At 46.2% G+C, this 23,372-nt stretch overlaps 1 protein-coding gene across 1 annotated transcript in view; it reads left to right on the top strand.

Moving 5' to 3' along the window:
• The window catches only part of DDX58 (DExD/H-box helicase 58), a 117,803-nt gene that overhangs the window by 33,866 nt on the left and 60,565 nt on the right, over nt 1–23,372 (top strand). The window contains exons 11-14 of the mRNA XM_040417249.1: nt 9,844–10,006; nt 10,083–10,187; nt 15,766–15,923; nt 22,413–22,548. Of these exons, the coding sequence (XP_040273183.1) occupies nt 9,844–10,006; nt 10,083–10,187; nt 15,766–15,923; nt 22,413–22,548 (562 nt within the window). The remainder of the gene's footprint in view (nt 1–9,843; nt 10,007–10,082; nt 10,188–15,765; nt 15,924–22,412; nt 22,549–23,372) is intronic.

Below are 23,372 nucleotides of genomic sequence, written 5' to 3'. Positions count from 1 at the left end.
AATCGTACCGCATCCGCACTTGCTTGCGGATGCTTGCGATTTTCACGCAGCCCCATTCACTTCTATGGGCCCTGCGTTGTGTGAAAAACGCACAATATAGAGCATGCTGCGATTTTCACGCAACGCACAAGTGATGCTTGAAAATCACCGCTCATGTGCACAGCCCCATAGAAATGAATGGGTCCGGATTCAGTGCGGGTTGAATGCGTTCACCTCACGCATTGCACTCGTGCTGAAAACTCGCCTGTGTGAAAGAGGCCTTAAGGAGGAGGTGCTCAAATCAACTTGACTCACCTCGTCAATAAAACTGTAAATACACTTCCCGTAGGGTGATAGGCACACAACATATGGAGTCACATGGACCAGAGGATTATTTGTATAAAACCCCCAAACTTTATTCATAAAAATAGAATAAAAATGAAGTAGGACGTGGATGCAATATAGAAAAATAACCATAAAAAAATTATAAAAATAAAAAATATTAAGGAATGTAAAAAACAATAACAACAAAATTAATAACCTTATATATAAGTCCTGTTACGGTTGACACTACTTGGTTAAAAAAAAAACACCTGAGGACAAGGTTGCACGATCTATATCTATAAAGGAATCGCACTATTATATCGCCGTATCGCGATACTAAAAACAAGCGGTGCTGTGAATTGAACGGTGAATGCGGTACATATTACACCTTATTGCAGGTGATAATGGCTGTGAATAATCAGATATGGATAATATGTCTAAGAATGGACCGCTCAGGAATTCAGTTCACAGTATCACTCATTACAAACTATATGTCCTATATATCTGTCAAATATCTTATATTGTGGTGTAACAGTTCTACTTGGAGATCAGCGCTCCACGGTGTCCGGACCTCACCACAACCTACCCGCCAGTGAGTATTGTTTATATGTCCATATGTCTAGTTCTCAAATGTTTGCATTACATACCATGGCACAAGAGATTGTTGATTACTCACAGTTGAATGTGGGGGTAAGGAATCCCGTGCCTGCCGTGGCGTCCCACGTGGTCTCTGGCACATACAGATCTTATTTCCTGCTGTTGTGAGGTGTATTGCAGCTTGCCGATCGTGCTGCTTACCTTTCGCTATGGAGTGTATCGCAGCTCGCTGGTTTCATGTGCGGTATGTTGAAGAGATAAAAGTTCCACTCGTTGAGTTTAATCCAAATGGATAATTTTGTCTCAATAGGGACTCAGATTCCTCAAATAGCAATTCCTCAAAAGCATATATGGAGCGCTTCAATTTTTTCACTTATAGATCCGTGTGGGTACTTCAGGCAGGAGGGTCTCCCAAAACCAGACGCGTTTCGGAGCTTTTAACGTGCTCCTTCTTCAGTGGTTGATATCCTTAAATAATAGTGTTTCCCTCCAAAATTTTCTGAGTCAGTCAAAAACATGGAGTGGGTTCTCCCGTGCATTGTGTCTGGATTTTTAGTGTCCACAGCATATGAATATCTGAGGATTAAGCTTCCTATGGTTTACCTGCGTTATTCATGCAATATTTTTTTTTTGGCGCGACTTTGTAGTGTTTTCATTCAATTATCACAATAAAATATTCCATAACCTAGTACTCATTGTATCTACAAATAATTATAATCCTCAAATCAAAATATCAAGAAGTCAAATGGTTCAGTCATATCTGCAGCATACATAAACTTATATAATATACTTATAATATATATATAGAGAACAGGAGTATATTTTATTTTTATTTCTCCAATACGTTTTATGTAGGGTTTATAGTCCTAATGTGTATGATGGCACATGAGTCCTAATCTTTAGTTTCCCTGCGGTAGGTTATGACCCGCCTGCTATTAAACACACTATGCAATCACTGATGGCTTGCACATTGTGTTATATACCGTATTTGGTGACATTTATTTAGGACACATTTTTCAGTCTTTTAAATATGGTAGATTGCTCTTTATTGAAACGGTAAATCCATATACTTTTGAATTGATGATTCACAGTAGGATAAAGGTGAAGGCCTTCCACCAGGAGAAGACCGAAGTGTCCGTAGATAAAACACCCCCGATCTCCTGTCAGTGGAGGGCACCCACCAATGATTTACAAAAACCCAAATATTTCTAATTCCGCGTTCAAACCTTCTGGTAATAATGACTTGAATTTGAAGATTCTCCTCGATTCCAATCTAGACATCCTGCTGATATGGTCTCCTCCCCTCCAATGTTTCTCCACTACTTCAAGTGCCGCATATTTCAAACCAGTTGGGTCTTGGTTGTGCATTTGTTTAAAGTGGTTTGATAGAGAGTGTTTGTCATAACCATTTTTGATATTTGTGATATGTCCAGAAATCCGTTTTTTGAGGGTTCTCTTGGTTCTCCCTACATATTGTTTGTCGCAGGGACATTGGATAAGATAAATGACATTTCTCGCCCAGTTTCCTTGGGGGACACAGAAGACCTTGGGTATAGCTCATCTCCATAGGAGGCGTGACACTAAGTGAAAGACTGTTAAGCCCCTCCTCCACAGCTATACCCTCAGCCTGGAGAGAGAGACTGCCAGTTTTTTGCTTAGTGTCCAAGGAGGCAAGACACTCCCTGCTCTGCAGGGCTGTTTTCTCCTTGTTTAAATTTTAGATTTTTACTTTTTTATTTCTTTTTGTTCCAGATCATCAGGGATAACAGAGTCGCACTAGACCTCTCTGTTCTCCCGGGGTTGAGCTGCGCCAGTGCCGGTCATCCGCACTGCTGCCTCCCCCACAGAAGGCAAGGTGGATCAGGGCAGCCTCGCTCCCCCACATCCCGCCAGCGCAAGGGTCGCCCGCACGCCAAGTCCCTCTTCCAGCGTCCTGCCACTACGGTGCCAGTAGCTGAAGGGGCGACCCTGCTGGAATGGACCGAGGGTGAAGACGGCTGTGGTAAGAGAGTGGCTTCTCCAGCCCTACGTCCCCCACCCCCCACCCAATGGTCTCCTGCGTGCCTGACCCCCCATACTGGGCCTCTAGTCCCCTGCTGGACCTAGGCTGGCTCCTGGGGTGCCGCAGAGCGGCAATCTGCTCCCTGCCTCCCCCCCCCCCTTTTTTCCTGGCCCTCATAGTACATGCAGCTAGTGGCTGTCAGCCGTCGCCTGCCTTCTCCTCACGGGCACCCCGTCTTTGGGTCCCCCCCCATCTCGCCTGATCACATTGGGCCTTACCGGAGAGTGCAGGACGCTGCAGTGGAGTAAGGCCTCGCCTCCGGACAGCACTAATATTCCGGTGCGGCCGAGCCGGCCGGCAGGGTGGGCTCCCGCGGCCGGCAAACCGCCATTCCGGGTCTCTTCCGGCCGGCGGGGTGGGCTCCCGCGGCCGGCAAACCGCCTTTTCGGGTCCCTGTCTCTTCCGGCCGGCGGGGTGGGCTCCCGCGGCCGGCATTGGGCTTGACTATGCCCCAGCAGGCCCCGTCCGACCATCGGTGCCGGTCGGCGGGGCTCCGCAAATTTGGTCCTAGGCTTCGCGGCCTGCTGGGCCGCAATTCCGACCGGCCCGCGGGGTGGGCTCCCGCGGCCGGTTTAAAGCGCCATTCCGCCTCAGGTCCCGGCGGTATAACGGGCCGGGCGCCGCAAATTTAGCCCCCGGCTTCGCGGCCTACTAGGCCGCAATATTCCGGTCTCTGGTGGAGGGGGCGGGAACCTCTCCAGGCGCGAATTCTTCCCGCCTGGAGGTTCCTGCGCCCCCAGGGGATCGCACGCCGCCCTCCAGGCCGGATCCCTGTTAACCCTTTGGGTACAGGCCGGCTCCCAAATGGGTCTGTATAGTTGGCCCCCCTTTTTTTCTCAGGTGCCCATATATGGTGGCTCCCCTTTAGCCTTAGAGAGGCTGTGTTTTAAATATATAAAAAAAAATAAAAAAATTAAAATAAAAAATTATAATAATAAAATAAATAATAATAGATCACTGATTTCTATTGGACTGCGCAGGACGCTGCAGCCTCATCAGTAGTGCTGCATGTCTGCATGACCTCTTTCCACAGGCGGCATGGTGTTGCGCTCTTAGCCTGCGTCGCTGCTAGGGCATTTCCCCTTTTAGGCGGTTTTCTTGCCTCTTCCAGGATACGGCGCTGGCCAAGTGCATGCGGCCCTTCCGTAGGCAGCATTCATCTTCTCTCCAGTTATGGTGCCTGCCATGTGCATCCCCCCCCCCTCCTAGGCGGGATACTGCACTCTCCCTGGCTGCCGGCTGGCCATGTGCATGACCCCCTTCTTAGGCGGAATACTGCACCTTCACCGGATACGGTGCTGGCCATGTGCACGACTCCCTTCCATAAGCGGAACGCTGCACTCTCTCTGGATTTGCTGCCGGCCATGTGCGTGACCCCCTTCCATGGGCGGAACGCAGCACTCACGGGATTCGCTGCCGGCCATGTGCGTGAGCCAGCCATGTGTGTGTGACTCCCTTCCTGGGCGGAACGCAGCACTCTCACTGGATCTGTTGCCGATCATGTGCATGACCCCCCTTTTTAGGCGGAATACTGCACTCTCACCGGATACGGTACTGGCTATGTGCACGACCCCCTTCCATAGGCGGAATGCTGCACTCTCACTGATGTGCTATGATGCACTTATGTACTATGTTACTATGCTGCACTCTCACTGGTTTCGCTGCCGGCCATTTCATAGGTGGTATGCTACAGTCTCATTGGATTCCTGCCGGCCTTGGGTATGCCTCCTTCCCTCAGGCAGCATACATACATCCCTCTGTCTGTGGTTGTTTCCTCGCAGGTACGTTGCTGGCCATGTGCATGTACCCCATACATGGCAGGGTGCTTGCACTCTCGCTGGATCCGCTGTCGGCCATATGCATGACCCCTCTTCCGTGGGCGGTGTACGCACTCTTGCTGGATTCGCTGCCAGCCAGGGGCATGCCTTCCTTCCTCAGGCGACATGCACACATTCTTACTGACTGTGTTTGTCTTTCGCCAGTACGTTGCTGGCCATGTGTATGACTCCCATGCATGGCGGTGTGCTCGCACTCTCCCTGGATGAGATGCTGGCCATGTGCTTTACCCCCCTTTTTTTCTGGGCGGCATGCTACACTCTCACCGGATACATTGCTGCCCATGAGAATGGCCCTCTAATATGGGTGGAATGCTTGTGCTTCCATTGGATACGGTGCTGGCCTTGTGCGTGACCACCCCTCATCCCATGAGCAGAATTTGGCACGCTCATGAGATTCACGGCTGTCCTTGTATGGCTGTGCTGGACTTGTACATGTCCCCCTTCATTGGCAGAGTAGTTGCACTCTCGCTAAGTTCAGTGTTGGTGTATTATTGCACATTCACTTAATGCTAGGATACCCCTGTGCATGTTCCCCTTTCACTAGGTGGACCTTCTGTGTTCCTGCTGGATTATAGGGTATGTCCTGCTTCTCTGAAGTAGGTACGGCCTTAGGCATCACTCCCTTTTGGGACCCGCCTTTGCACTCTTGCCGACTGCAGTTTGCCAGATACAATTTCCCCCCTTTTCGGGGCGGACTGCTTGCGTTCCATCGCATGCTATACTAGGCTTGTGCATAACTCCCTTTCAGGTTGCACTTTGCAATTCCGTACATGCTGTGGCACTCTGTGGCGAGCCCCCCTTTCTCGCTAAATTAACCTTTTGCAGTGAGCGGACGTTCTTGTGCGTTGTTTGGGCCGTGTATGCCTTCTCCTCCTGTAGGTGGGTTGGCCTTCTCACTGCTTACGGGCTGCTCGTACGTATGCCTCATCTACTTCCTGCGGCATACTTTTGTTTTCTTGGGATACGATGCCTGCCACAAACCTTGCACTCGTCTCTAAGGAGTTCATTCTGTCCACCTGACCCGGACGGGCTCTACTTGCTCTCTGCTGCACGGAGCTGGGTGGTACTCATTCATTTAGTTGGCCCTTCATCCCAGGGAATGTTCGTGGTTCCTAGATGCGTGCCCATTCGTCCTTCCGCGGTATTGCTTCCCTGCGCTAGTGGTCACATGGTCGAGAGTGCGGTTGTCTGGATCGCCCCTCGAATTCTTCGTTGGCTCTGGCAGGACTGCGGTTCCCTTGCCTGCTGCAATTTCCTCCTCTTCGGATGTAGTGTGGTATGAGTCCTTCCTCTTGGCGCCTCTACGCTACAGTCTGATCTGCTACCAGGTGCGGGCCGCTTTTCTCGGGAAGGTCACCCAAATTCTCTTGGGTGCTCGATTACCCAGGTCCGGAGGACCTCCGCCTTGGGTTCTTCAGGGTATTCTCCTTCTGCGAGGCGGTGAACCGGGCATCTCACAGTGTAGCAGGGTTCTGCTTTTGAGCTGTCCTATAGCTTCCCTGTTGCCCACTCCTCCGTTCGGTTGGAGGGTGTTATGCCGGCCTTTGTCTCGACTACCTTATCTCGCCGGCTCTGTTTGGCCCCCGCTCGGTACAGATCACTCTGATGTGGCTTCTGTCCCGCCAGACTTCAGAGGTTGTTCCTTCACTGTCCTCCCCTCTGGGGAGAGCATGGTTGTTCATGTGGATGGTTCCGGTGTTCCTTTTGGCCTCGTACTGTCTCCCTTGTTCACACTGGCTGTATTAGCTGTGCCGATTTATCGAGTCTACCGCGTTCTGTCCTCCCGCTGAGTGCAGATTGTGTGGTCCATTCTAAGACAATGGTCCTGCTGTAGACTTACCTTCTCGGTAACTTGGGGGGACTACCTTTCGGTCCAGATTATCCTTTGATCTCCTACACCGGGACTGTAGAACATGGCTACATCAGCATGGACTATAGCCTGTCTTGTCCTGGCATCTGGCGGATGCTGGGCGGACCCTTTTGGTTCCTTTCCGTCTGTCCTTCTGCTCCCCCACTCGGGTGGATACGGGACAACGTTGCTCGGGGGCCGACGGGACCAGTTTGTCAACTTCTGCCCGTGTTACTGGTCTGCGCCTGATCACATTTGGTTTTTCGCCCGCTTGCCAGGCGACTCCAGCGGTTTCGCTACTGCCCGCTCCTGGCTGTATTTCGTCCAGGATCTGTCGTAAGACTTATGTTTTTTTTATCTGGGGTTCTGTGGGAAGCTGTGCATTCCCCACTCTGACTTTTCTCTCCCCATGGTTCTGTCTTTTTTCCAGTCCGGCCTGGACCCGGGACTGGGATTCCTTTACTTGAGGTATCAGTGTCAGCGCTGTTCTTCCTCTTCCAGCGTTCCCCGGCCCTCTGGGCCTGTCAAGACCTTCTTACTCGAAATGGCTCTTTGGTTCCTCTGTACTGTCCTTCGGTACCGCCCTGGGAACTACATACTGAGTTCTCGGCGCTCCAATCTTGTCCTTGGAGCCGTTACAGAAGTTCTCTCTACCCCTCCTGTCCTGTACGGTTGTGTTTCTGTATCAGTCGTGTCTCTGACGGGTGCCTGAATGGCCCCCTTTTTGTTCTGAGCCTTCTGTCTTTTCCCAGGACAGGGCTGTTCTACATCCCGTTCCTTCCTTCTGAAGGTGGTGTTTGCCTTTCGCTTCAACACTTCACCAATTTGGACGTTGTTTGGGCCTTGCAGTTTTTACTTGGAGATCTCCGACTCTGTCGACGTTCGGTCTCTTGGGTTTCCTGGAGGTCCGCGCTTAGAGTTGACGGACTCCAGGGTGGTTTTCCTCCGCTTTATCAGATTGGCTATTGCTGAGGTTACCGCACCGAGGGCAGGATTCTGCCTTTACTGTCACCGTTCATTTCACCAGAGCGGTCGGTGCCTCCTGGCCGGAGGCTTTGGGCTTCGGCCATGCATTTGAGCAAGGCGGCCACAGGTCTTCCTTGCACGCTTTACAGAATTCTACAGGGTGCATACTCTGGCTTCGGCGTATGCTGCCTTGGTCCGCCTGGGTCTGCAGGCGGCGGTTCCTTGATGCCTTCGGGTGCTTCGCCTTAGAGCTGTGGTCCCTCCCCTTTTGGACTGCTTTTGAACGTCCCAAGGTCTTCTGTGTCCCCCAAGGAAACTGGGCGAAAAAACGAGATTTTTGTATAACTTACCAGTAAAATCTCTTTCTCGCTCTTTCCTTGGGGGACACAGCACCCACCCATTCGTTGTTTTTCTCTACACGGTTTCCGAGTTTGTGTTACCCGTTGGGTAGTTGGCTTGTTGGTTCCTTGTTGGACTTTGCCTTTTCTCACTGCTTGGACACGCAACTGGCTGCCTTTCTCTCCAGGCTGAGGGTATAGCTGTGGAGGAGGGGCTTAACAGCTTTCACTTAGTGTCACGCCTCCTATGGAGATGAGCTATACCCAAGGTCTTCTGTGTCCCCCAAGGAAAGAGCGAGAAAGAGATTTTACTGGTAAGTTATACAAAAATCTCGTTTTGTCGAGTTGCATGTTAAAAAATCTTTTATAATGTGTGTATGTAAATTGTTGAAGTAATTTTTGTTGTCCTTCTTGGGAATTAAGTAATCTTACAGTTTGTGCATTTACCGCATTTATAGAAGCCGGTCATTCCTACCCATTTTTGGATAGAGTGTTCTCCTTTGTGGTAGTGTTTGACAGATGGGGCCACCTTAAGACCCAAATTTGGGGCTTTCGTAAATGTGATTTGAGGGACAGATTTGACAGATATATAGGACATATAGTTTGTAATGAGTGATACTGTGAACTGAATTCCTGAGCGGTCCATTCTTAGACATATTATCGATATCTGATTATTCACAGCCATTATCACCTGCAATAAGGTGTAATATGTACCGCATTCACAGTTCAATTCACAGCACCGCTTGTTTTTAGTATCGCGATACGGCGATATAATAGTGTGATTCCTTTATAGATATAGATCGTGCAACCTTGTCCTTAAGTGGTTTTATTTATTATTTTTAACCAAGTAGTGTCAACCGTAACAGGACTTATACATAAGGTTATTAATTGTTGTTATTGTTTTTTATATTCTTTAATATTTTTTATTTTTAGCGATTTTTTTTTTTATGGTTATTTTTCAATATTGCATCCACTTCCTACTTCATTTTTATTCTATTTTTATGAAGAAAGTTTTGGGGTTTTATACAAATAATCCTCTGGTCCATGTGACTCCATATGTTGTGTGCCTATCACCCTACAGGAAGTTTATTTACGATAAATTATTGTTTTTGCCACCATATATCTATTCTGGCACGTTTTCCTTGGTACTATTTCAAATGATCCTGGCCATAGGATAGACGATAGCAATTAGATTGCAGGGATTCCGACCGCTGGAAACCCCACTGATCATGAGAATGGGGGCCACGTACCCTGTGGGGACCCACAAAATGAATTGAGCGGCAGATTGAACATGCCAGCTGCCACTCCATTGATCTGTATGGACTGACTGAAATAGCTGAGTGCTGCTACTTCCTTCATTACTGGAGTCCAGAGGTCAGACCCCACTGATCTAATAGATATCCATTATCCTGTGGATGACGTGAAGTAAATGGAATACGCTTTAAAACTCTACAATGTACGGTCTCTCTGTTATTACTACTAGAAATGTATGAATAAATTGACAACTGGGTGTTACTAGATGGGGATGTGTCCCAGTCAAAGCTGTGTAGATATATACCTTTAACAAGGGGAATGATAACACTCCTATTTATGTATACATTTTTAGAGGGAATAAGAGAGGAACTACACAGCGTAGGGTTGTATGAGAAGTTGCCCCAGAATTGTTATCTCATAGGGGTAATCCAAGTATTTCAGGAATGCTGACAGGTCCTACCTACAACTCATGGGGTGGACTAGAAGGGACCACTTGATCTTTTTTTGCCACCAATATTTTATGTATATGTTTATTTGAATGTTCACAGATTGTGATTTCCGGGTCACATGCACGTGCTTCCGCTTGTATAGAAGTATTGGTAATTCCTGAGGTTCTACTTTTCACTTTACATGTAGATAATTGGATTAACCGCCTCGGTTGGCACGGGAAAGTCACGCTGTACGCGGGATGCTGTGATCCATGTTAGTAAGCTTTGTGCTAGTTTGGACATTGAAGAAATATCTACTGTCAAATCAAATGTGGACGAGCTGCAGAGGGTCGTATATAAGCCAGAGAAGCGTAAGTACGGTTCCTTACTATCGCCCAGTCTCTGGTGTCTCATACTGTCATGGACATGTTTTTTTTCTTAATCTAGTCATCCACGAGACAAAGCAGCGGGAACATGACCCATTCGCGGAGGTTGTAAGGAAAATCATGGCAGAAATAGAAGAGATGGCAAAATCGTTTTTTCCTCCTATTGGTAATAGTGATGTGTGTCACGTCTAGCCAGATTTAGAATGTGATTGTGTGTGGCCCTTACTATCCACAAGGAGCTGTTTGGGGCCTGGTCTATTATTTTCTGTTCTTCTGCCCCGTTATAGGAACAGAAGAATGAAAATAATAGAAGCGCCATAAACGGAGCCTAACAGTTCCCAATGAATATAATGGGATCCGTTAAGTTTCAATTCGGGAGAACGTTCTTTTAGTGGAAAAAAAGTCCAGCGTGCAGGACTGTTCTCTCTGCTATTTTTCATGGACTCTGTGATGGAGGCTCTTTGAACAGAGACTTACTGCTATGTATAGAAATTGCAATATCCCGTGTGCATACTACTAGCCTGCACATCAACTCCACACTACGGTTAGCAGGACCACTCAACACAGTCCCTTTAAATGCTGACCATACACAGATATAGGCAGGGCCGGCATTGGGGGGTCAAACTGGGCAATTGCCCAGGGCTCCATCCTCTAAGGGGCCCCCTGCTTCAGTCCCAGCAGATCATTCAACTGTTGGACTCCATAGTGGGGAATTTCCCAGCTTAGGAGTCCCTGCTCTGACTCCATATAGAGCTCAGTGCTAAGTCATTGGTGAAAAACAAGAGAACTTCTATGAGGTTTTTCAACAATGACTTAGGCTACTTTCACACTAGCGTTAATATTCTCCGGTATTGAGTTCTGTCACAGGATCTCAATACCGGAAAAAAACGCTTTCGTTTTGTCCCCATTCATTGTCAATGGGGACAAAACTGAACAGAACGGAATGTTCCAAAATGCATTGCGTTCCATTTGGTTGCGTTCCCATACCGCATGCTGCGGTTTTCTTTTTGTCATGGAATGTGGAGCAAGACGGATCCGTCATGACCCACAATGCAAGTCAATGGGGATTGATCTGTTCTCTCTGCCACAATCTGACACAATGGAAAACTGATCCATCCCCCATTGACTTTCCACAGAGTTCATGACGGATCCGTCTTGGCAATGTTAAAGACAATACAACCGGATCCGTTCATAACGGATCCAGACGGTTGTATTATCAGTAACGGAAGCGTTTTTGCTGAACCCTGCCGGATCCAGCAAAAACGCTAGTGTGAAAGTAGACTTAGCATTGAGCTCTATAGCTTAGTGGTTAAGTTTCTTGCCTCAATGTATATGGTTGTGAGTTTGAATCCCCACAGAAATATTTTAAAAATAGAGTCTAAATTACGCAGGGTGTACCCAACATTGAAAAGTTTGATTTTATTGAGAAAAAAAATGGAGCAAAACGTAAAATATGATCAAATAACACCCGTATTAACCCACATCAACCTTTTTAACTTGTGTAATCAGTATTTTTTGTTGGGAAAGGTGGCAACTCTAACAGCAGCCCCCCTCAGGACGTCTATAGGCCCGCTCACTGCAGCAAGCTAAGCCTCATCAGGACTCGCTTCGTAAAAAAAAAAAATTTTCTTTTCATCCCAATATTCTGACCCTCATAACTTTTTTATAGTTATGTCTACGGAGATATGTGGGGGCTAATTTTTTGAGCTACGATCTGTCGTTTTTGGCAATACCATTTTGGGGTGTGTATGATTTGATAACTTTTTATTTAATTTTCTTGGGAGATAAAATGATAAAAAAAATGCGAATCGGCCTTTTTTTTAAAATGTTTTACTGTTATGCCATTCATCATATGGGCTAACTTTTTAAATATTTTAATAGTATGGGCGTTTTCGCATGCGGCATAATGATATTTTTTTTGTTTCTTTTTATTTTGGGCAATGGGGTGATTTTAATTTTTAATTTTTTTTTATATTTTCAAAACTTTTTATTATTATTTTTTATTTTTTCCTAAGTCCCCTAAGTGGACCACAACGTACAATCATCAGATGTAAATTGCTCCATTAGTCTGTATAGAAATCACTATATCACAGTTCAGTGCTGCCATCTAGTGGCCTGAACTGGGATATACTAACAATGAGCCTGGAAGCCTAGCATAGGCTGCGGCTCATTTCTTGAACAGGTTGCTTTCCCCAATCTCCGCTGGGGGAAAGCGCGCCTGAAGAGGAATCCCACGCTTCCGCTTTTTACCACTCTCAGATGCCGTGAGTAAGGAGAACTCATTGCTGTGAGGGGAGGGGGCATGTGGCGTATTCTGGGGCCATGAGGGTGAAGAACTGTGTGAGGAGCTTTACGGGGTGTAAATCTGTGAGGGAGCGACTAAATTGACAGAATGTAACTGTGTTGTTAGTACATTATTATAAGATTTGGGGCCCCACTTTTGATTTTGCCCAGGGCCACATTTTGTCTGGATACAGGTTGTCAGAACCTACTGATTCCAGCTTAAAGGGGTATTCTGGCTGTTACAAGAGAACAGGAACCCCATGCCGCTCAGAGCCTTCTGAAATGAACGGAGAGGCAGTGCCGCTCCAATCCTCTCTAAAGGAGTTCTGGAGATAGCTGAGCATTGTACTCCACTGTCTCTGGAACTCCCATAGAGATGAATGGAGTGTCACCGCCACACTGTTCATTTTGTTGGGTTCCGAGAAGTACGGGCTCCCTGTTCTTGTGATCATGGCGGTTCCAGTGATAGGACCCCAACTGATCTAATAGTTAACCCTATCCTGTGGATGGGGGAAAACTTGTAAGAACTGGAATACCCCTTTAATGTTCACCAAGTCTTTGGCCACAGTGCATCACAAAATACTACCCTAGCAGAACCAAATACCAGAGTGCAGCACAAAATACTACCTCAGCAGAACCAAATACCACAGTGCAGCACAATATACTACCCTAGCAGAACCAAATACCACAGTGCAGCACAATATACTGCCTCAGCAGAACCAAATACCACAGTGCAGCACAATATACTGCCTTAGCAAAACCAAATCCCACAGTGCAGCACAAAATGCTGCCTCAGCAGAACCAAATACCACAGTGCAGCACAATATACTGCCTTAGCAAAACCAAATCCCACAGTGCAGCACAAAATACTGCCTTAGCAAAACCAAATCCCACAGTGCAGCACAAAATACTGCCTCAGCAGAACCAAATACCACAGTGCAGCACAATATACTGCCTTAGCAAAACCAAATCCCACAGTGCAGCACAAAATACTGCCTTAGCAAAACCAAATACCACAGTGCAGCACAAAATACTGCCTCAGCAGAACCAAATACCACAGTGCAGCACAAAATACTGCCTCAGCAGAACCAAATACCACAGTGCAGCACAAAATACTGCCTCAGCAGAACCAAATACCACAGTGCAGCACAATATACTGCCTCAGCAGAACCAAATACCACAGTGCAGCACAATATACTGCCTCAGCAGAACCAAATACCACAGTGCAGCACAATATACTGCCTTAGCAAAACCAAATCCCACAGTGCAGCACAAAATACTACCTCAGCAGAACCAAATACCACAGTGCAGCACAAAATACTGCCTCAGCAGAACCAAATACCACAGTGCAGCACAAAGGACTGCCTCAGCAGAACCAAATACCACAGTGCAGCACAATATACTGCCTCAGCAGAACCAAATACCACAGTGCAGCACAATATACTGCCTTAGCAAAACCAAATCCCACAGTGCAGCACAAAATACTGCCTCAGCAGAACCAAATACCACAGTGCAGCACAAAATACTGCCTCAGCAGAACCAAATACCACAGTGCAGCACAAAATACTACCCTAGCAGAACCAAATACCACAGTGCAGCACAAAATACTACCCTAGCAGAACCAAATACCACAGTGCAGCACAATATACTGCCCCAGCAGAACCAAATACCAGAGTACAGCACAAAATACTACCTCAGCAGAACCAAATACCACAGTGCAGCACAATATACTACCCTAGCAGAACCAAATACCACAGTGCAGCACAAAATACTGCCCCAGCAGAACCAAATACCACAGTGCAGCACAATATACTGCCTCAGCAGAACCAAATACCACAGTGCAGCACAATATACTGCCTTAGCAAAACCAAATCCCACAGTGCAGCACAAAATACTACCTCAGCAGAACCAAATCCCACAGTGCAGCACAAAATACTGCCTCAGCAGAACCAAATACCACAGTGCAGCACAAGTGCCTGAGGCACATACATTAATTAATGCTAAGAGCAGCAGATATTTATGTACCTGGCTGGCGGCCATGAAGAGAGCTTGGGTGGCCCTCTGGGCATCAGCCCATTGGGAAATTTCCCTGTAGAGTCTATGACCAGTCTGCCCATGTGGAAAGCTCCTAAGGCCCCTTTCACACGGGCGAGTATTCCGCGCGGATGCGATGCGTGAGTTGAACGCATTGCACCCGCACTGAATACCGACCCATTCATTTCTATGGGGCTGTTCACATGAGTGGTGATTTTCACGCATCACTTGTGCGTTGCGTGAAAATCGCAGCATGCTCTATATTCTTTGTTTTTCATGCAACGCAGACCCCATAGAAGTGAATGGGGTTGCGTGAAAATCGCAAGCATCCGCAAGCAAGTGCGAATGCGGTGCGATTTTCACGCACGGTTGCTAGGAGACGATCGGGATGGAGACCCGATCATTATTATTTTCCCTTATAACATGGTTTTAAGGGAAAATAATAGCATTCTGAATACAGAATGCATAGTAAAATGGTGCTGGAGGGGTAAAAAAAATAAAATAATAATTTAACTCACCTTAGTCCACTTGATCGCGCAGCCCGGCATCTCCTTCTGTCTCCTTTGCTGAACAGGACCTGTGGTGACGTCACTCCGGTCATCACATGATCTTTTACCATGGTGATGGATCATGTGATGACCGGAGTGACGTCACCACAGGTCCTATTCAGCAAAGGAGACAGAAGGAGATGCCGGGCTGCGCGATCAAGTGGACTAAGGTGAGTTAAATTATTATTATTTTTTTTTAACCCCTCCAGCATCATTTTACTATGCATTCTGTATTCAGAATGCTATTATTTTCCCTTATAACCATGTTATAAGGGAAAATAATACAATCTACAGAACACCGATCCCAAGCCCGAACTTCTGTTAAGAAGTTCGGGTTTGGGTACCAAACATGCGTGATTTTTCTCACGCGAGTGCAAAACGCATTACAATGTTTTGCACTCGCGCTGAAAAATCGCGGGTGTTCCCGTAACGCACCCGCACATTTTCCCGAACGCCCGTCTGAAAGAGGCCTAAGTGTATGTGTCAGACAAGTAGTCATTTTGTCCTAGCCCCAGTTCTATTTTTATTTCATTTTCAGTCCCAACTTTCTTTTACCAGTTTAAGTTTTCATTTCTCAGCTCCTTAGCGGCACAAAAGGTGGGTGCCAGTCATACAGCCCACCCCACCCTACAGGAGAGGCCTGACGAAGTTGGAAAAGAAAAAAGCACTGACCGGCAGAGGCTCGGCTAATCAGAATTAGGCTTAGTTCTCTCTGATCTGTTTCTGTGACATTGTCACACACACACTCGGGACTCTCTGAACAACAGCAGACACAGAGCAGGGGCTCGCGAACCATGGGATGGGAGCCATTGTTAAAACTAGTATTTTTTGGGACTGGTAAAAATGATGTACCATAATTGTTTTGTCTTTCTGCCTTAGAAAAATTATCAAATATCCAGAATCGGCCCTATGGAACTCAGCAATACGAGCAGTGGATTGTTGACACCCAGAAGAAATGTCACATACTGCAAATGGAAGATAGGATGATGGAGAGCCGCATCTGTAGTGCGTTGTTTACGTACACTGAACATTTAAGGGTATGCCATAGTCACAGACTTTTTTATACTACTCCCAGTATCTTTCTATTTTGGAATAATACAGATTAATACAGTTTATGAATTTGAAATCCTCAGGTACAGCTCTTGATCGGTAGGGTGGGGGTAGCGGGTGTTGTTTAGGAGCCCCAAGGATAACACACAGCACAAAATTTGTATAGCAGAAACCTTAAGGCCCCTTGCAGACGAGCGTGTGTCACGCTGCGGACTCGATGCACAGCTCCCGGCCTGAACTTCCAGCACTGCTGGGGTCACATAGCATTATATAGATTTATGATGCTATGTAACCCTTAGAGGTCTGGAATGTACTGGATAACACTGACATAATGTTGTCAGTGTTATCCAATACATTCCAGAACTGTAAGGGTTACATAGCTTCATAAATCAATATAATGCTATGTGACCCCGGCAGTGCTGGAAGTTCAGGCCGGGAGCTGCGCATCGAGTCCGCAGCGTGACACACGCTCGTCTGCAAGGGGCCTAAGTCTCATTAAAGACTGCGGAAACCTTTTGGGGTGAATCTTTTTAATGTATTTTTATTTTTTTGCATTGCCTTTCTATCGATTTTTGTTACAGCTTTAGTTTTGTCCTTCTTCTGCAGCCTGTGTGTATTCTCATACATTATACGTTCCTCAGTCCTGTCCAGTGTGAAATTCAAGCTGTTTCTTTCTGGTCTCCTAAATGCTGATAAAGGTGACATCCTTATGATTAGATTTTTTTTCTGGTTGTAAATGTGTTATGCTAGATTTGCGTTCAGAGGAGCAGAGAGAGGGGAAAGAAAAGTCTGAGAGTTTGTCTGACTCATTTCACATCGAACAGGACTGAGCAGCCTGCAATGTATGACAATCCGCTCAGGCCACAAAAGGCGAACTCAGCAACATTTTTAACAAAAACAATTGAAAATGTGTTTTTATCAAATAAAACAGCCAATGCAAAAAAAAAATATATATATAACTCTTTACGTATCGCTCACCTTTACTGTAAATATATGGCATGTTTATGCTTTTTCCATATTGAAAGATCCAGAATACAGAGACATTTTACTTGTTTTGCTTTATTTTACGCCTTAGTATTTTAAATATACTTCAGGTTCAGTGCATGTTTCCCTTTCTAGGTTAAAGGGATTATCCAATAGCAAAAATGCATGAGCATAACTTAAAATATTAAATAAAGCTGCTTACACAATGATTTTTCCTATCGCCCATGACAGCACCACCGGAGAGAGGAGGATCCGCCCCACAGAGACAGGAAACCTGCAGAATAAAACGGGCGGGCCTACTCCTCCTCTTCAGTGTGGTTTCCTGTCTCTGGTGGGAAGCCTGCAGCATGGATGCAACAAGCCCTCTCTCTGGTGGCGCTCCGCTACTGACCTGCGGTCCCTGGAAGTTGGCGGCATCGAGGTGCGCTGGGGGCCGAGCAGAGGCACAGCTGACTCCGGAGGGGGTACTCAGTGTGCTGGAGCTGGGGGAAAGCCGGCACCTCCATGGAGGTGCCGCGAAGATTGAACGCCGGCCACCAGGGGGAGGAAGAGGAGCGGCTTTGGCAGTGAGTGCCGGATAGCGCTCCTGTAGTCATGTGACCGGCGTAAGCGTCGGCGGTGACGTAATCTGCCTGCGCCCTAGGGAAAGGAGTGCGATTGTCGTTGCCGGTGTCTGTTTACAACCGGGCTGGCTGCCTGCAATGGAGGAAGACAAGCCCTCTGAGGAGCCTGCTGTCCCTCCTGCTCCGGTACCTCTGAAGGGGTGAGTGTGGGTCTTATGACCTAGATACTTTTATACTGATAGGCATTACTGTTTATTTACAGGTTAAGCCTAGGAAAGTGGTGGCCAAAAGAAAATAGATGTGTGTTGTATAAAGTGGGGTTTCCCTCCGGCGGGAGAAAATGGGCCAGACCTGTATAGACAAAATGGTGGCAGAAGAATCTCCTTCCTTTTATAAATGTCTACAGGCTGTGGTTCGGTCAGAGGTTAACTCCTCCTTAAAACCGCTAAAAAGGAGCAGAGGCCTATTCGTAAAGAGACCCGGCGAAATCCAATTTTTTCAGAAGAAGAGGACTATTTTCCTTCTTCAGTAATGAGGAAGAAGGCCAGGGGCGGAGACCGTGTTTCCCTGTGGAAAATACGGAGAAGCTTTTAAAAGGCCTTTCGTTCTACTATAAAGGGAGGCATCAACTTCATCTTTTAGGCCCAGTATAGCCTCCACCTGTACTGCCCGTTCCTTAATTGTTTGGCTGTCTGAATTAGAAACTCAGCTAAAAAAAAAAAAAAAAAAAAAAGCAGCTGACTTTTTGGCGGATGCGTCTACTGACTCGGTCAGACTAGCCGCTAAGTCAGCAGCCCTATCCAATTCGGCTCGGTGAGCACTGTGGATAAAAAATTGGAGTGGCGATTCTGCCTCCAAGACAAAGCTCTGCGGAGTTCCGTGTGAGGGGGAGTACCTCTTTGGTCCTAGTTAGATGACCTCCTGCATAAGGCAGCTGTCAAAAGAGAAAGTTTCCCAGATTTCAGAGTTCTTTCCCCAGTAAAAGCAGGTTTAGTCGCTCCTTTCGTCCCTTTAAGGGAAACCAGGAACAAGATAGAAAATCTAGAGAAGACCGGTTTAGGGGTCAAAGGAAGAGCAGGAATTTATTCTTTAGCCAGCCCTCCTCGGATAAAAAGAAGTCAGGCCAACAATGACGCCAGCACTCCGGTAGGGGGCAGACTGAAGGATTGCGCATTAGAATGGAGGAAGATTCCTTGAGCCCTTGGGTGCTCGATACCATATCCAGAGGCCTTTATCTGGAATTCCTTCAGTCTCCTCCTGCCAGATTCTTACCATACAAGGAAAAAAGAGGAGGAAAAGGGTTCTATTCACCGCTTTTTCTGGTCAAAAAAAAAAAAAAAAGTTCCTGGAGAACCATTATAAATGGGCTTAATTTTGGACTCTTCTCTCCAGAGATGTTTTTTGGCCTATAGAGGAGATACAAACCGTTCAAAGCAAGATTACAAGTCTAACCCAAAGACCGGTGACCTCCATAAGGAAGGCAATGTCAGTCCTGGGCTCCCTCACGTCCTGTATTCCAACAGTAAGGTGGGCACAATTTCATTCCAGGGCTTACAGTGGGAGATTCTGGCCAGTTGGGAGAAGAGCAAATCACTGGACGCCAGTTGGAAGTCTCTTCCCAGACTATCCAGGAACTAGCCTGGTGGTTAGAAAAAGAAAATCTCACAAAGGGGGCCCCGTGGAAGATCAAAAATTTGGTTGCCTGACAACGGACGCAAGTCCTTGGGGGCTGATGGCGGTAGGCTTAGCTATGAGGAATTCACTTTCAAAAATAAAAGGAAGGAATTTAAGAATTCTTTCAGACATCAGGACGGTAGTATCCTATTTAAACAAACAAGGAGGAACGAGATGCAAAGCCAAAAAAAAAAAAAAAAAATATTTAAAAAATTAAATACAAAATAAAATAAAAATATAAATAAATAAAAAAAAAATATATTTAAAAAAAAAAAAAAAAAAAAATCTGGGCAGTATCAGAGACCCGGGTTATCCTGAACAGGTTAGGGTGGATAATAATCGGTCAAGACCCCGTCCATCGAGGAGGCAGACCTTCTTAGGCCTAATACTGGACTCTTCTCTCCAGAAAACCTTCTTACCTACAAGCAAGGTAGTAGTTGTCCAGAACAAGATCCGAAATCTAACCCGGAGACCGGTTACTTCAGTAAGGACAGCAATGTCGGTCCTAGGCTCCCTCACATCCTGTATTCCGGGAGTAAGGTGGGCTCAGCTGCACTCCAGAGCTTTACAGTGGGAAATCCTGTCTGCTTAGAAGGAAAGCCGGTCCTTAAATGCAAAAATGGAGGTCTCAGTCCAAACCTTAATTAGTGTGCCTGACTACAGATGCAAGCCCTTGGGGGTGGGGTGCCCACATTCAAGGAACTTCCTTCCAGGGTCGTTGGGACCCCCTACAAAAAAGTAGAGTCCTCCAACCTGAAAGAATTGATGGCAGTCGGCCTTGCGATGAGGGCCTCCCTTCATAAAAGGGAAGGACCTAAGGATCCTTTCGGACAACAGGACTGTAGTCTCCTATTTGAACAGGCAGGGAGGGACAAGATGCAGGGCTCTTATGGAGGAAGCTTATGTCACTCTGAGTCTGGCAGAAAGGGTATGTACCTCGATTTCAGCGGTCCACATCAGAAGGGTGGAGAACAGACAGGCGGATTTTCTGAGCCGTCATACCCTGTCCCAGGGGGAATGGTCCCTAGACCCCATGGTTTTCCAGAGGATAGTAGATCTTTGGGGGTTTCCCGAAATCGACTTATTGCCACGTATTCTAAGAAGAAGGTGGCTAAATTCTATTCTCTAAGCAGAGCGGGATCTCCCTGTGGGATAGACGCCCGGTCACAGGAGTGGAATTTCCGCCTAGCTTATGCCTTCCCCCTCTTCCCCCTGATTCCCTGAGTTTTACGGAGAATCAGGGAGGAGCGGGCCGCAGTAATCCTGATTGCGCCCTTCTGGCCCGGGAGGTCCTGGTTCTCGGGACTCCGAACCATGTCGATTGCCGATCCCTGGGTGCTTCCGACGGTCCGGGGCCTTCTGGGCCAGGGACCTGTGAGACATCCAGCTGTAGACAGCCTACATTTAACGGCCTGGATTTTGAAAGGTGGTTATTAGAAAAGGAAGGGTTTTCTAATGCCTTGGTTTCTACCCTGCTAAAAAGTAAAAGGAAGTTACTATAAAGATCTATAGCAGAGTCTGGCACAGGTTCTTAAATTTTGCCCAGATCCAGTTAAGGAGCCTACCTAGGGTTGATCCCTTGCTTTCTATTCTTGAGTTTCTCCAGAAAGGTCTAGAGATGGGTCTATCAGTCAGTACCCTGAGAGTTCAGGTCTCTGCCCTGTCGATTCTTTTTTATCAGAACATAGCTAGTAGCCCTTGGGTTGCCAGGTTTTTTAGAGCTGTGGAGAGGTCTTCCTTGGTGGTAGTTCCAAAAGCCCCCCCCCCTGGAGTCTGGAGGTGGTATTAAAAGCTTTGTCTGGGCCCCCCTTTGAGCCCATTGATTCTATTTCAATTAAACACCTTACCTTAAAGCTATCCGTTCTGATAGCCTTGACTTCTGCTCGGAGGATTGGTGAGATCCAGGCCATCTCCATCAACCCTCCGTATACCTTGATTTAGAAGACAAAGTTATCATCCGTCCTGACCCGGCTTTTCTTCCAAAAGTCGCCACCAAACTCCACCGCTCTCAGGAGATTGTTCTTCCCACTCTCTGTCAAAATCCTTCCTCTGAGGAAGAAGAATCTCTCCACTGTCTGGATGCCAAGAGAGCTCTTTGGCCTATCTGTCCTCTACCTCTTCCTGGCGGAAATCTTCCTCACTCTTCTTACAGTTTCAAGGGAGATACAAAGGTTCTGCTGCCTCAAAGAGTTCCATATCTCGGTGGGTCGTGTCAGCCATCTCCTTATCCTACCTTTCATCGGGGTTGTCTCCCCCGGGGGGCCGAAGGGCCCACTCGACCAGGGCGGTGGCTGCCTCCTGAGCTGAGAGGTCTTCTGTTCCAATAGAGAAAATTTGTGTGGCAGCAACCTGGTCTTCCCCTTTTGACCTTTTTTAGGCACTATAGGTTGGACGTGAACTCTTCTGGTAATCCTTCCTTGGTAAAGGGATTCTTCTTTCTACTTCCCACCCTTATGGATTACTCTAGTAAATCTCCGGTGGTGCTGTCATGGGCGATAGGAAAAAATGGTATTACTTACCGGTAATTTGATTTTACAGAGCCCATGACAGCACCCTGGGTTTCCCTCCCTGGTGGTTCTTCTTTATTACACGGGTGTTAAAAAAAATATATATATATATATAATATATGTTCCCTGTATACAAATTGCATGTCTAATTCATGTGGCGGCCTTCCTCCGATACTTGGAAAACTCACTGAAGAGGAGGAGTAGGCCCGCCCGTTTTATTCTGCAGGTTTCCTGTCTCTGTGGGGCGGATCCTCCTCTCTCCGGTGGTGCTGTCATGGGCTCTGTAAAATCAAATTACCGGTAAGTAATACCATTTTTCATTTCCAAAAGTGCTGGGATTGTCTGATTTCAGCTGCAGTCATAGGATACTGAAACGTCAGTAGCTTTCCTGTAATCACAGCTGCCCTATTGGAGGTTGGTTTATCCGTAAAAAAAACCTATATTTTTGCCCAAGTTTTACTTGGAAGGATGAAGGAAGTGGTTTTCATGTGTTTTTGTGTAGTACATTTTTTTACACCATCAGATAACACCTTTAATGAAGAATTAAAGGGAAACTCTGCTAAAAATGATGGTTATAACACTGGTGTAATGAACTGGTGAACAAATAGGAAGATAACAGATGCCAACAGGTGTTTGCAGCTGTTAGCGGGGAGCTCATATTTGTCAACATCACCACAATATGTTTTATCAGTAGTTTTGGCTTTTTATATGCCTTTCTTCTAAATGCATTGTTTTACTTTTATAACAGAAATTTAACGACTCTCTTATAATTAACAATGATGCTCGTACAAAAGATGCCGTGGAGTACTTGGAAAACTTTTTCAAAAATATCAAAAACGGGACTTTTACTGAAATTGAACAGGAACTGGCAAAAAATTTTGAAGGTAAAAAAAATAAACCTCATCATTAGCAAGAGATCTAGTATTGATGACTAATCTAGTATAATTCTGTGAATCTAATATTGTTTCAGACACAGAGCTGCAATATTACTTCTTTTCCCTCACAAATGGATGTTTTATGACTGCCCAATAATCCAAAATAATGGCACTCATCAGGTCCATTAATTAAAGGGTTTTTCAATACCTTTCAAAACCAGAACGTTATTGACTTCTGTGGGAGAGTTTTCCAGGCGTGCTCTGTTACCTGTGCAGAGGTCAGGAGGGAGCTGATAAGCTGTGACAATCACTTGTAAATGATGGATCCTGTGTTATCTATATAAAGGTGTTATGTCATTGTAATCATGCTTGTGATGATAATGAGATGACTGTTGAAAAGCGATAAGTACAGAAGTAGTACCTAATATTAGGCTTAGTGGCCTAATATAGTGTCCTGAGGATAGGCCATTAATATTAAAGTTCCGGAAAACCCCATTAAAGGAAATTTACTGTACAAATGCATAAATAACATGGAATGTAGAATTTCTGTTTTTAAATCAAAATACGTTTTGCTAAACCCTGTATTGAGCAGCATCAGCATGTGCTGAGAGCCGGAGTCTGCTCAATACAGTGCATTGTCTCACCTGAGAGCAGCATAAAACTGGTGACAGATTCCTTTTGAATGACTTTAACTGTATCTTTTGCATTTAAAGGGAGTCTTTCACCTAAAATCCCCATTATAGAACACTAACATCAGGATCTTTATTTCATTCACCATATTAGAATACTACCTTCCATGTTGCTGTCCATCGACGATTTTCTCAGAAAAACAC

This window comes from Bufo bufo, chromosome 2, assembly GCF_905171765.1.
Source record: "Bufo bufo chromosome 2, aBufBuf1.1, whole genome shotgun sequence".
NCBI lineage: Eukaryota > Metazoa > Chordata > Amphibia > Anura > Bufonidae > Bufo > Bufo bufo.
Note: the sequence above shows the minus strand (reverse complement) of the source record. Positions and strands in the feature narration are given on the sequence as shown.